The following is a 14232-nucleotide window of genomic DNA, read 5'->3' as shown; positions in this document are numbered from 1 at the left end:
TTTGAAGAACTGAAATTTCATATGCCTGAAGTTTAGAATGTTAAGTGAAGAATGAAGAGATAGGCAGGGACAAGGTTAGCCCTTATTACAGAGGGCTCTGTAAGCTATGTTTAAGGAATTTGGACATTTTTCTTCTATGGGAAGCCATTGATGAATATTAAGCAGGAAGTTCTCATAATTGCCCTACATTTTAGAAGATTACTCTGGATTGTGGAAATTACACTGGGGAGGACCAAGACTGGAGGCCCTTATGGTGTTTTGGGGGAAAGGTGCTTATGGCCTGGACTGAAATAATGGCAATTTATATGGAGAGAGATGGACAAAGTTTTTAAATATTTAGGAGCCTGATTTAACATGATCGAGTAACTCAGTGGATGTCAGCAAGGAGGGGTAGTGCATAGAAGGAATGACTCCTCGGTTTCTAGTTTGAGCAACTAGGTAGATGGTGGCTCCAATCTCTAAGACAGGAAATTCTCTGAAGAAGGAATAGGTTTGGTGGGGAAAGGTCTTGAATTCAGTTGTGCGTATGTTGAGCTTAAGATACTTGTAAAGACAATCAGGTAGAGATATCCAATGAATAGTTAAATATGCTAGTCAGAATCTCAAGAGAGCTTCTCTAGGCCAGGCTCATTAGCATACTGGTCACCATTAGAGCCACAGGAGTGAAATACATTGCTTAAGAAATGTATGGAGAGCAAGAAGAGAAGAGGGCATAGGGCAGAATGCCGAGGAAGTCTAACATTTCAGTGCGCATTGAGGAATGGATAGAGGAAAAGAAGCCTGTAAAGAAGACCAAGAAGGGACAAGCAGAGGGAGAAGGAAGACAGAGCAAGTGACAAAATGATGTAAGAATTCCAAAGGGGAAGACGACTGCCAGTTTGGTGGTACACCTGCAGGAAGCTTTCCTTGGAGTGACCCTCAAGCGATAGACAGATATCATTTACAAAGAAGAGATGCGGTGGGAAGGTATTCCGAGCAAATAAAAGAAAACAAATAATGCGTGGGAGAACATGTAACAGTTTAATTGACTGAAATGCAGGGTCCAGAGAACTCAAGAGAAAGCTGACAAGATAGTTTGTGCCATGTTGTGGAAAACAGATTCTGGGTAAGTTGTTGGCAACTGTTCTATAGGTGAGAAAAACCAATGTGTTTGGTGCTAAGGGAAAGAGAATAATATAAAGCATACTCTGAACCGTGGAATGCCATTTTATTGTGGAAACAAGATCTAGGCACTTGAAAAGAATATAAATTCAAGATAATATCTGATTATTGAGAACAAACACCAAATACTATAGGAATTTTAACAGTAGCAAAGTCTATTTGAATTGGAATAGTAGTTTTGCCCAGAGTTGTATTTTTCTGATTGAACAATAATGCCAGCTAGTCATTATCTTAAAAAAGAAAAAATAGATCTAGTTTGAATGCTCTTTATAAAGAATATTCTGTTTGTGGGTATGACTCTCAAATTCATTTGTTAAAAGATTTATACTGTAGTTGTTTTTAGTTGATGACCTTTGATGTAAACTCAGACTTGTCTGAAAGACAGCAACAGTTCCAAAGACTTCAAAGGAATACAGCCTCACAAACACAGAATTGATGCACATTGATTTGATTTTGGAATGCTGATACAACCTTGCATACCTGAATAAATTTCCTCTTTGTCCTGGTGTATGATTGTTTTACATTGTTGGCTTCAGTTTTCTAATATTTGTAGAAGACAGTAATTGGTCATTTCTGAGACTTGCTGTTCTCAAGTTTTCCCTACTTTTAAACTCTAGTTTTGCTTTTAGGGTACTGCTGGGCTCATAAGATGAGTTGGAAAGTGTTGTCTCTGGTTATATTTTCTGGAACAGATTGTTGGGAGCACTAGGTTTCTGGAGGGAGACCTGGCTGAGGCCCTAAAAGCTGCATCCCACAGCTTTCCCCTTGGATAGGCAACAAGCAGGAAATGGTATTCGGAGTCAGGGACCAGAAGCCCAGGGGGATCCAGTCTAGGTCAGAGGTGAACAGGGAGCCCCTAGTGGGCCCGAGAAGGAAGAGTCCTGCCTGCCCATGGTCCATGTCCACAGGACCTTCCTCTGGCCTCGTCCTCTCTATGTGCACGTTTTGAGCTTTTGACGGTATTTTCCCCACTTAGAGCTGAAGCCATTGCGGAGACTGAATCAGAAAACAAGGTCCTAATCTGTGTGCAAGAGAAACCGGGAAAATGTTCCCTCTTCCGGCAGAGTGTCGAAAGGCAGCCACTGTCCTGGGCAGGACGTGTGCTAGGGACAGGCACGTGCTAGTTTGACAGACACGCCCAGCTTAGTGGTTGTGGCTCTGCCTGAGAAAACGCCTCCAACCGCTTAGTCCCAAGAGGTCGGAGGGGCCCTCTCTGCTCCTGGACAGGGTGAACCACACTGCAATGATCCTGTCCTCGGCGGGAGGGGCACTTGGGCACGTCCTTCAGTAGCCAGGGAGGGGACTGGCACTTCTCCCTTCTCCACATAAACTGAGCCGCTCACTCTGGGAGATTTCTAAATTCGAGGAGGAATGTGAGTTTCTGGATCTGGTTTCCATGAGCGCTGCGAGCGAAAGACTCACACCTCCACTCCCAGGATTAGAAAGAAGCAACAATTTAATATAATACTCAAACGGAGCATTTACCATTGACAACAAAATATGGCCCCGCCAAATAGGGAAATAGGTGCTGGGCAAAAGGGGGGAGGGGGAAGAGGGGTTGGTGCCTTCCCTCGTGGCCAACAGGGGACCCCAAGAAACGGATCACAAAGTTCTCCTCATCAGAATCAGGGGAGGTGGCCCTGTGCACCCTGAGTATCAACGCTGTGTCCCCGCTGTAGCTCAGCTGGTCTCAGGAGGGTCATCGACCACCACCACTGGGCCCTTGGTTGGGGGTCTGGTGTCTGAAGAAAGAGAGGCATTTCCTGAGCGGCCTGCCCTGGAACCACAGTGCACACCGCATCCCGGCCCCCACTGCGCTCTGTGCTCCAGCCCTGTGCTCAGTGCTCAGTCAGCCAACAGCACCCCATCTGTCCCTGACACAGGGGCTGATATTTAGCGTCACCCACTTCACAGAGGAGGAAACCAGTCCCAGAAACGTGAGTGCAATCGCCCAGGACGGGACTGCTCAGCAGTGGAGCTGGAACCCAGGGCCAGCTGTCTGCCTCCCCAGGCCCACGCTCAGCCTGAATGTTTCCTGAGCCCATGGTTTCAGCCACTGCCGGTCTGGACACTCACTCTGGCCTGAGCGGTTCTTCTTGCCTTTGAAGAAGAGTCGAATCTTTCTGACCCAGTGGTATCGGGGCTCCAGCTGGCAGGACAGGCTGTAGCTACGGGACAGAGCGGAGCTGGGAGCTCTCAGGAGCCACACATCACATGTGCGTCCTGGAGCCTGCCAGCAGCTGGGGTCGAAGAGCCCCAGGGGTCGCCATGCAGTCAGATCAGGGGCTGACCATGGAGCAACGGCCATGGGCTCTGGAGCTGGTCAGCAGAGAGAGGCTGCCCTGCCCTCCCCCAACTCCTGACCCGACTCACCTCTCCTCCTTGCTCAGGGGCTCCACGGCCTGGAACCAGGCCCCAAAGTGCTCGTCGGGCTGCACGGTGTACAGATTTGCAGCCTCCTGGAGCAGCTCGATCTCGTCCATCAGTTTGAATTGCTAGGACAGAGCAAGCACAGGATGCCCACAGGGCCTGAGTGGGGGACCCTGCAGGGCTCGTGGAGGGGGTGAGGAAGGGGGCAAGGGGCCAGTCTGGGGCCTTTGCCCACTTGGGAGCCCTCCCTCCCTGCGATTCCAGTCAGGGCTTGCCTGCTCTCACACTTGGCCCAAAATAGCTCCTCCTCCAGGAAGGAGTCTTTGATGCCAGCCCTTCCCCCACCCGCCAATGCCATAGGATCCCTAGCTCTGTATATCGAAGTGGGCAAATAAATGTTCCACCCTGGGGATTGGGCCAGAGGGGGTCCTGCCCACTGCGGGGGGGGGTCTCTGATTTCCAACCCCCACCCTCCCCACCGGGAGGCCGCAGCCGCTTACCTCATTCCATTTCCGACAGTTGAGCACATTGCCCTGGAAAGCAGACAGCCGCAGTCCATCAGAAACAGCCCCCTGGGGCCAGCACTAGCCCCCGTCCACACCTATTGCAATGTTGCACTACTGCCAGTGGGCAGGCCCATCCAGAGCCCGGACTTGGACCTGGGCCAGTCTCTGGGCTCCAGAGCAGGGGGCGCAGAGCAACTGAGGCAACAGACCTTGTGACCCAACCCTCTCTGATGACACGTGGGGAGACTCAGGCCTCAGGCAGGAAGGGACAGCTCAGCCTCTGATGTGCTTCCTGACTGGGAGGGGCCCGACTTCTCTTCCCTCACTGGCAGGGCCAGAGGGAGACGCTGAGTCCAGCTCAGACACCACCTCCTGCGGCCACACAGTCAGGCAGCTCTGAGCCTCATCAGCCCAGGGAACCTGGACGGTGGCTTATGCAGAGCCTGCATCACCCACTGGGGAGATGGGCCTGACACCCCAACTCCCACACGAGGCTGGAGGCCCTGCTGAGAGGACCTTTGCCAAACGCAGAGAGCTCAGGGCTCAGGACAGGACTCTCTCCTCCCCACCCTCAGGAGCCTGAGCCCCCGGACCCACCTCCGGGCTCACTCACCTCCACATAATCCTCCATCGTAGCGTCCAGCAGCTCCAGGGAATGGAAGAACGTCACCAGGGAGGGGACGACACCCTGTGCCGCCATCGGGATGGGCATGGCGATGAGCTCCCGCTCTCAGGTGCCCCCATGAACCTTCCCCTGAAACCCCTCAGCCCAGCCTGCTGCCCACCCCACGCTCCCACACAGAGCAGCCTAGGATCCTCGGGACACCCCAACACACACAATTCCCTCCCCCGCTCCGCGCCAGGAACACCAAACTCCATCAGTCAAGTCCCAGGGCTGGCTGTTGGCCCCTCCCAGGGGCAGTGGCCCCTGCCCTTCCCCACCCCAAATCTGCCCTGCTGCCAGCCCTTCCAGGCCTCCTCCTGCTCACTGCCACTGCAGGCCCGTCATGCTTGGCAGCCACAGCAGATTCGCCTGAGGAGGAAGGCCCCTCTCCTGAGGGAGGTCTCCAGCTGGGAGGGGGAGCCCCCTCTCCTCTGACTCCTAGGCCCCTCCCCCACAGTCACCCTCACCTGCTGTCGCTGCCTCTCCTGGGCTCCCTGGCGGGCCCTCTCTGCAGTCTTTAACACGGAGGTCGCCTCCTGTCGGGGCCGAGGACAGGGTCAGTGCGCCCATACTCCCCTCCGCATGTCCCCCAAGGCCCCTGATCTCAGACCCTGGCCATCGGCTCCAGTCCCCTGCTGCCTCTGCTGCTCCCACCTCCAGGGTGCTCTGATTCTAGACCAGTCCCAGCTCCAGGACTCAGCCCTGTGTGACCTTGGGCCTGCCCAGGCCTCCCTGGCCCTCTTTCCTCAGCTGAAAAGTGTGAGGAGAACGTCACCTGCTTCCAGGAGTCTCCTGAGGACTCAGAGTCATCTGCGTGTCATCACTGCTCTCCCCTCACCTCTCGAGGAGGAGCCGGCACAAATCTCCTTGCGTTCCTGTCCTCCCTTGGATGGTAGCACCTCGCTGGGAGGCCTGCACCACTGATCAGTTCCCTCCACTTCCCAGAGGAGGAGATGGAGGCCCCCAGAGGGGCAGTGACTGGCTCAAGGACCCACTGGGAGAGGCTGCTCCCCGTGCCAGCTACAGGCCCTGTCCCCGCTGCCTTCACCCCAGCCCTGGCTCCAAATCTGACCAAGGCCCCGACCTCTGGACTCCAGGGGTGCGTCCAGACCCCAGCTGAACAGACAGGGAGGGGGAGGGCAGGGTGTCTTGGGGGACCTGGCCGAGTGGCCCCGGCCTGCCCCACCCTCACAGGGCTCTCTGACCCCCAGCCTGGGCCAAGCCTTGCCATAGCCTCACCTCCTAGGATCCCCTCAGGATGCTCCCCTCCCCTCTCCTTCTGGCCTCCTTCCAGATCTCCAGCCTCCAGGTTACCTGCACTAGCAGCTCCCTGCTCACGCGTTTCTCTCTCCTGACCCACTTCTTCCAGGTTCGAGAACTCTCCCTGCGGGGTGGGGAAAGAAAGAAAGCAAGCAAGCAAGAAAAACTGTGGGATGCTTGAAGGCAAATCCCATTTGTTTGAGAACCCAGCAGATCCAAAGTGCCTGGGGCCTGGATGAGGGATTTCACTGGGGTGTTCTGAGCTCTAAGGTCCCCATGGGACTGCGGAGGGGCCTCTCCTCTTGTCCCTTGGGGCCTCCATTCCCAGATGTCCCAAACAGATCTCTTTGGAACAGTGTTGGTTTCAGCTGCATAGAGGCTTCTGTTGCTGCAAAGGAAACACCTGAGAATCTCCACCTGGGCTCAAGCCAGGATCTGGTCTGGAAGGAAATGAATCCCTGGGACGGAACTGCTGGCTTAAGGGCGCTGAGAGACTCAGAGACCCAGCACCCAGGTCAGTCCCTGTGCCCGGCGTTCGCTGTCTCCCAGGTGGTCTCAGCTGACTTTGGGGGACATGCCGGCCCAAATCAGGCTGCCTGGGCCACCTCACCCTCATGGTGCTTGGCTGGAGAGCAGACCACCCACTACCCACCTGGAAACTTGTCCCCAGGTGTCTTGGAGATGGGCAATGGCAGGGCTCTGCAGGGCAGAAAGGATTGTGTGGAGGGAACAGAAGTTCCCGAGGCCTCGACACTCCTGGGGAAGCGAAGAGTTGGAGCCGTGAGGGGGAGCTGAAGCTCTGCTGCCTCTGGTTTCTGTCCCCTCACGGACTTCCCCTGTCCTGGAGGAGACACATGCCCAGGGAAGCCAGGGAGGGCACACCTGCCACCCGATGAGTAACACTGCCAGGCACAAGGATTTGTAGCTCAACACAAGGGAGGAAGTGAGCTTGTCCCCACTGGGACCTCAAGTCAAGGTCAACGTGGCCCTGGCATGAGGGTCAAGGGACAGTCCAGGGACTAAGACCCCAGACTTCAATCCTGAGAGCTGAGAAACAAGAGGCAATTCCCACGCATCCAGACAGAGCGTGCCAAGGCTTACCTCAGCCACCCTGATCCACAGCTCAACCACCCTGGCCCTGTCCCGCGCTGTCATGCTGGGGTCCCCAAGGCAGGTGACGAGGATGCAATTGGCCACGGTGTTGTCGTGCATCACACTGTCACGGACAGTGGGTGCCAGGTACTCTCGTTCCCTGTTGTCGCACTCGGACCAGATGGAGCCGAGGCAGTGGGCGGGCACCAACGTCTTGAACAGCTCCTGCAGAAGATTCGGAGTGTCACCCGGTCCTGCCGCACCCCAGCTCGGCGTCCACAGTCCCCCATAGGCCCAGCAGGGTGAGATCAGAACTGGAGCTCAGGAAGCAGAGCATGTGGCCTGAGGCTTGTGGGAGTCCCTGGGTTTTGTCTGTGTCCACTGAATGCACCCAGTCCAGGATGACCCCGGACACAGTACTGTGGGGAAGGGAGGGGACATTTGCTCCCAGCCCCGTCTCACTTCCTCCAAGCTCCAGAAGGCAGCCCACACATGCCCACCAGAAGGGCCATCATCCACCCATCCCAGTGCCCCTCGGGTCCCACTCCCCATTCCCATGCACATTCCCCCTGAGGCAGGGACAACCCCCGGCTTTGTTTGACTGTCTCCACTGGAGTCAATACACATCACCTTCCTGCTAAGTGCTGAGGCTGTCCGGGCCACCTGCACAGATGGGGGATCCACCCAAGGACCTGGCAGCACTTCAGTGAGTGCCCATCCCCCACCAAAGGGCCAGACTCTGCCCACCTTCCACTCTCTCCCACCTCATTCACCGGCACAGCCACCCTGTACAGCAGGTGCTCTGAGTGTCCATCTCTACTGTCCCCTGTTCTCTAGGGGACAGCGAAGGCTTGGGGAGAAAGAAAGCTGCCCAGGTCACAGTGTTGATAAGGGAGGGAGCAGGGATTTGGACCCAGATCATCGGAATCCCGAGCAGGGAATGGCAGGTGTGGGGCGGCTCATGGCACCGGGAAGGCAGGGGCCACCCGCCCCGTGAGCTCCTCTGCTCACCGCAGCCATCCTCGTCAGCTGCTCTGCCACCAGCTGGGGAGGGAAGTCCAAGATGTTCAGCTTCTCCTCCCGCAGCTGGTCCTCGGTGGTCACGGCCCGGGGGCAGCTGGGCTCTGGGGCTGCCTCTAATGGTGGCCCTTGCTCTGGTCCTGGACTGGCCGACTCAGGGGCTGCTGGCTCCAGCTCTACCACACGTGGTGAGACTGGAGGTGCAGCTGGCTCCAGCCCGGGGGCTGGCACTGGCTCTGGCTCTGGAAGTGGCAGGAGCTTTGGAGCTGGCTCTGGAGCAGGATAAAGAGAAAGTTGCACCCACACACCTGACAGTTTCTGTGCCTTTCCAAAGATAGGAAGGGCTCTACTGCCTCTAAGGGAACGCTAGCCCATGAACCTCAACACAGACAGTCTTCCCAGACTCCAGTCCCCTCACCTTTCCGTTCGGCCTCAATGGCCTTGAGATGCTCCAGGTGGCCTGGCAGAAGGTAGGCATGGCCCTCCACGTGGGAGCCACCAAAGCTGACGTGCAGAGTGGCCAGCTGCAGGGTCCAAGAGGGAAACCGCAGGGGCTCCCTGCAATCCTGCCCTTGGCCCAGCCAGGTTCCCAGCAGGAAATAGATAGCACTGCGTGGAGGCAGATGGGCCAGAGAGTCAGTGGCCTGGCCTTTCCTTAAACACCGTCCTCCCAAGGCACTCTTGTTAGCATCTGCGCCCCTTTGCCAGACCCTCCCCCTCCAGAGGAGGGCCCCATCCCAGCCCTGAGCCCTGGCTGGCTGTCCTGGCTGTGGCAGGCCTGCTCATCCAGCAGGCTGAACACAGAGTCTGTGAGAGTCTCTTGTTCCCACCGATACTCTCCTCCCCAAGGGTCTGGACAGAGCCCACCCAAGCCCTGCATGAATGTGGGCCACTGGAATGAAGACTCCAGCAGATTTGGGAGCAGCTTGCTCACACACCTCCTACTATGGACCTGGCGGTGGTGCTCACAAGGTGTGGATGTGGAGAAAGGGAGGCAGGAGGGGCTGGGACTCTGCTGGGAGTGGGTCTCTTGGGGACAACGCAGCCCAGCCTCCCTTCCAATTCTCAAGGGGCCTGGGACCCATGCACAGCTCTCTTTGAGTCAAGTCCTGCCGGAGTGGAAGCCACCAGAACTCAGCCCTCCCATGGGGATCAAAAGATGGGTGAGATGCAGGGTTCTCCCAGGCCTGACCCGGCCACAGCCTCCATCCTCTCCCCACACCCTGTTTGCTAGAGACAGGAGGCCCTCCTTCTCGACCCAAAGACCACTCACTTTGGGAGGTGGTCCTGTCCTCCAGCATCCCGCACGCAATGGGCCAAGCTGCCTCCATGTGTCCCAAAGGGGATGAGGGCATCGCCCGGGATGGAGGGTAGATGGGACCTGTGAATGATGTCAAGTGTGACTGTCTGACTCTCATATTAGAGGGGAGGGCCAGGGAGGCTGTCTGCTTCAGTCACTGAGTGACACTTAGTGTGTCCAGAAGTCCTGCTCAGAGTAGGTCCTTCATAGACATTGTTGAATGACCTCCAACCAGAACCACCCCGGGTGTCTGAGTGGGCCTGTGGCCCCTCTGTGGCCCTAGTGATCCCTAAGTGGCTACACCAAGGACAAGCACCAGGACCAGCTGGATGGCATCTCAAACTCCTTGACAGGGTGCTCTCCAGGTGCTTTTCCAAACTCAAAAAGCCACAAGCCAGTGAAGGGAGAGGAAGACTACTTTCCGTGGGGGGGCAGAGAAATAATCACCACCAGCAACCACAGCATGGCCCACCACCCTCTCTGCAGAGCCGGGCACCAGGGCAGCACCTGGAGGGCTGATCCCATTCATCCCTGGGAGAAGCCTAGCAAGTTCATCCTCTCCCACCCCACGTTTCAGAGGAGCCAACTCAGGCTCAGAGAGATGCGGTGACATTCCCAAGGCAAGACACACAGCTGGCAGTGGGCAGAGTCACCACTGTGCTGAGGAGGAGGCGGGCAGTCACCTGGGAAACAGCTGGTCCAGCACCTGGTGGGCTGTGCTGGAGCCTGAGTAGCTGCAGAGGGAGGTGATGACACTGCAGAGGACTCTGCTGGGGAAGGCTGGCAGCACAGTCTCTGAGAGCCTCTGCATCATGCCTGCCCGGAGGGCACGCATCCTGCAGGCCTCAGTGACAGACGGAGTGGACTCATCTTCACTCTGGGTGGGACGAGGAGGGACACAGAGTCAGGGTCACCACTGCCAACCACCAGCGTTATCAGGGTCTGCAGCTGACCCAGGAACTCCTAGCCCCTCCCAGACGTGTGCGACAGGAGAGACAGGGGTCCCAACTCAGCAAAGTTCTGGGCTCTCAAAGCACAATCTGACTTTGGTCCTGCGAAGGATTCCACATTGATCTCCCTCAAGGCCATTTGCTCGCTGAGGGACAACAGACCTCCGTCTGTGCAGGGCACCAGCCCAGTGAATCCTCAACAGACACCCCTCTCTAGAGAGGAGAACAGAGGCTTAGGCATGCCAAGTGGCTTCTCTAGGTCCTGTGGCTCAGAACTGAGAACCGCCCAAAGTGAGGGCTGAGGGACATCCCCTGTAACTGCCTGAGGCTTCATCAGACCCTGACCTGGAGGGAAATGTTATGTGGCCACCTCACCCCTCCCAGGTCTGGAAACAGTGTACAGGGCAGTGACACGTTCTGAGAATCCCTTTGACTTTCAAACACGCTGATGGTTATTTCTTTTACATTAAAGGGAGTTTGGAGACCCTTGTTATCGAGGTTTCATTTTCCAAAAAAGGCGAAATTCAAAGATACTCAGGGCCTATTGGGAAGTGACAACGACATCAACGTTTTCTCTAATCTTCCTAGGAAAATGCAAAGAGTGCCCTCCTACCCTCCTATGCAGCTGGTGGGGAGGAGCGGAAGTCCAGATTCCTTTGGGAATGGGACTGTGGGACACTCATGGGGGACAGCCCTGTTAGGGTCCCAGGAGAACGGCAGTTTGAGGTTGGATTCTGGGCCGGCCCTGGTCATCTCAGGGGCCTGGGTGGGAAGACCCCTCCGTGCCCACTCTCACCTCAGAGCAGCCCTGGTTATTGATGGTGGCGCGGTGCAGCTGGTCCCTGTCCAGGGAGATGGAGTACCCGAAGCCATCCGTCAGCTCTTCCACCACCTCCTGCGTGCAGCTCTGCAAAGACAGTGCCCGAGAGCCGGGCCGGGAGGTCTGAGGGGCATGCCTCGACTTGGCCACAGGAGGAAACCCCAGCACAGATCAGGTACCGAGCAGCATCTGCATAGACCTCCAGCCAGGGAGGGAATGAGATGACACCTGGATGGCTCGGGACTAACCTATGGGTAGAGGAGCTTGGTTCCCAGCACCCACTCTCCCATCCTGCTAGCCACCACCTAGGCTGGGGACACGACACACTGCCAGGCTTCCAACACCGAGCAAATGGCTCCTGCCCAGGGTGGGTCCCCGCTCAGCACCGCCGTCCATCTCTCACTCCCCTCCGACACACAAGGAGGCTCAAATTGTTGTGCGGGTGGCATCCAGTTGTGGCCTAACCCGGTTGGCTTTCCCTGTGTTACCTGAGTGCTCCTCCTGCCAGTTGGACAGAGGCGGTGCAGGTGAGGGCCAAGCCAGTGTCTATAGTGACTGAAAAGGCTCTTTTTCTTGGCTTTCCTGAAGCCAGAGCCTCCACAACTCGGGAGACAGCAGGAGAACATCCTCTTGTCTTCAGTGTCGCCACTCAAGTGGGCTCAATAGGATGCTATGTCTAGAATGTGGGCGCCTGGAGACCTGTGTGCTAAGTTCTGTTGGGGTCTGTCTCCAAGGAAGTGAGGTCACTTCCTCAAGTTTCCCTTACCTGGGCGCCTTCTTCAATCACACCCACCGAAAACCTCTCTGGGATCTTGGCTGCTCACCCTCCTTGCCCATGTCACCTCCAGAACTGTACACAAATAGCCAGCACAGATCCCAACACAGGACCTTGAGATGGAACCAGGGTTCCAGCTTGAGGACATGCAGCTGAGTTCCGACCCCTTTTTTCCTACAAGCTCTGTGTCCTGGAAATGCCAATGGGCCTCCCAGGGCCTCCTCAATCACCCAACCTGCACAATGGGGACGAGGCCAGAAATATCTCCCTCGGGACGTCCTCAGGTGTAGAAGAGACAATAGCAACAACACCTGTGGTCTGGTTTGCATGTGTCTGATGCACACACTTAGAGATGAAAGAATGACAAGAAGGGGTGGGATGTAGTGTGGAGTACCCCTCAAAACAGGACTGGGTTCCAGCTCTGTGACCGTGAGAAAGTCACTGCCCCTCTGGGCCTCATTTCCAGGTCTGCACCTTTAAGAGGTGGAAATTAGGGGAAATTCAGATACTTCCATTCACTGGCATGAAACCTTGCAAGGTCTCCTGTTTGACTTAGAATCAGACCCAAGTGCCTCGTGTCGGCCTATGTAGTGGGCAGCCTCCACTATGGCTCCTGGTGCTCACTGTCTTCTGCTGTGCACGTCCTTGTGGAACCACAAGTGGTCAGGAGCTGCCTTCTGAATAGAATGCAGCCAAGGTGATGGGATGGCCTGCAACCCAGGGTTAAGAACAAAAAGCCTGGCCCTTCCTTCTTACTCATTGGCTTTAGTCCCCTCCGTCTTTCCCTCCTTCTGTTTCCATCTCTCTCTCTCTCTGCATCTTATATCTCTGGAACTGGGGGAGCAAGTGTGCATGTTTTCAGTTGTCCTATGAAGATGTTCCATAGGAGAGAACGGAGGGAATGATTGGCCAACAGACAGGCAGGAACTCAGACTTTCAGTCCAAACAAACCCCGTCAGCATGCATGTGAGCGAACTTGGGAGCAAACCCTCCACAAGTCGAGCCGCAATATAGCCGCAGCCCCTGCTTCACAGAGACCTTGAGGCGGAGGCACCCAGCTAAGCTGTGCCCCATTCCTGGCACACAGAATTTGTGAGATGTTAAGGATTTGTATTTTCTAGGTGCAATGTCTTAGAGCAGTGTCATCAGAGAGCGACGGGAAAAGCACAGTCTGCCAGTTCCTGCCCTCTGGCCCTGCCTGTCCCCATCTACCCTCCTCTCTCTTCTCAGGCTCCTTCCAGCTACACTGCCCTCTTTCGGACATTGTCTGGTCAGACCCACTTCTTCCTGTGAGCCTCTGCGCCAGCGGTGCCTTCTCCCTGACACTCAAACTGTTCCCAGACACAAGCAGGCGTGCCTCTCATCTGGCACCCTGCTGACAGCAAATGTCACCCCTATGATGCCTTTCAGAGCCTCCCAGGCACAGGCTCCACTGTCACAGGTCTCCCACCTGCAAGGGCATCTCATGATGTCCTCCTTCTTGGTCTCATCTGGATAAAGTGAGTCCATGAAGGAGGGCTTTCTGCTTGGCGGACGAGGAGGCAGCTTCTTCTGGTTTCCTCAGGATCATGACTGTCTCTTCTGGGCTGAATGTTTACCCTCCCAAGTCCATCGTGAAAGGAAATTCTCATTCCCTTGCTTTCAAGGGTCTGGTTTCCCCAAGAACACAGGGAGACTGGCCTCTCCCTGGAATGCGGCACTAGCCCCTACACCCAAAGCCAGAAAATTAGCACCCAGCTTGAAACACCACCAGATCCTGAAGTCAATTCCTGCTGAGGTCCCCCATCCATTTTGTAACCCCATAGTATCTCCTGATCTCACCTTTCCGCTAAGACACAGCTCCCAGCCTGCCCTTGGCTTCTTACAGGAACAGTGGGATTTCCCAGAAGCACTCCCAGCCTGGGCAAGAAATGTTTTGAAATGTTCTCTATGTATTTTCCAGGACATGGGATATGGGGAGAAGTCATTTTGGTTGTGTATGTGCAACAGTTTTGATGCGAATAGCATCTTTTTCAGACAGAGATCAAAGAGTGGGGCTACCGGGTGTAACAAGAAAATGGATACACTGAGCCATCGTCTTCATGGTGTGAAGTCTTACAGAGCAAAGAACATGGTTAAGAGCAGAGACTATGGAGCCAACATCTTATGTTCAAATTCCACCTCAATCACTTCCTAGATATTGGTAGAGGGCAAAGTACTTACCTCATTGGTGCCTCAGTTTCTTCATCTGTTGTTGGCAAGAAGGATAAGCGTACCTAATTTGTGAGGATATGGAGACTGCTAAAGGAGTTAATGTTTCAAAACACTTGCAACA

At 55.6% G+C, this 14232-nt stretch overlaps 1 protein-coding gene across 1 annotated transcript; it reads right to left on the bottom strand.

Annotated features, from left to right (window-relative positions):
- Positions 1-2601: 2601 nt before the first annotated feature.
- On the bottom strand, positions 2602-5460 carry LOC139044348 (ral guanine nucleotide dissociation stimulator-like). Its single transcript, XM_070503781.1, has 6 exons — positions 5169-5460; positions 4651-4725; positions 4032-4064; positions 3535-3656; positions 3238-3329; positions 2602-2903 (listed from the first exon to the last, which is right to left on the bottom strand). The coding sequence occupies exons 2-6, from the start codon at positions 4666-4668 to the stop codon at positions 2842-2844; spliced, it is 327 nt and encodes a 108-aa protein (XP_070359882.1). The 5' UTR covers positions 4669-4725; positions 5169-5460; the 3' UTR covers positions 2602-2841.
- Positions 5461-14232: the final 8772 nt, after the last annotated feature.

The sequence above is a fragment of the Equus asinus genome, unplaced genomic scaffold (genome assembly GCF_041296235.1).
Source record: "Equus asinus isolate D_3611 breed Donkey unplaced genomic scaffold, EquAss-T2T_v2 contig_803, whole genome shotgun sequence".
NCBI classification, from domain to species: Eukaryota; Metazoa; Chordata; class Mammalia; order Perissodactyla; family Equidae; genus Equus; species Equus asinus.
The sequence above is the reverse complement of the archived record's forward strand: the minus strand, read 5'-3'. Positions and strand labels throughout refer to the sequence as shown.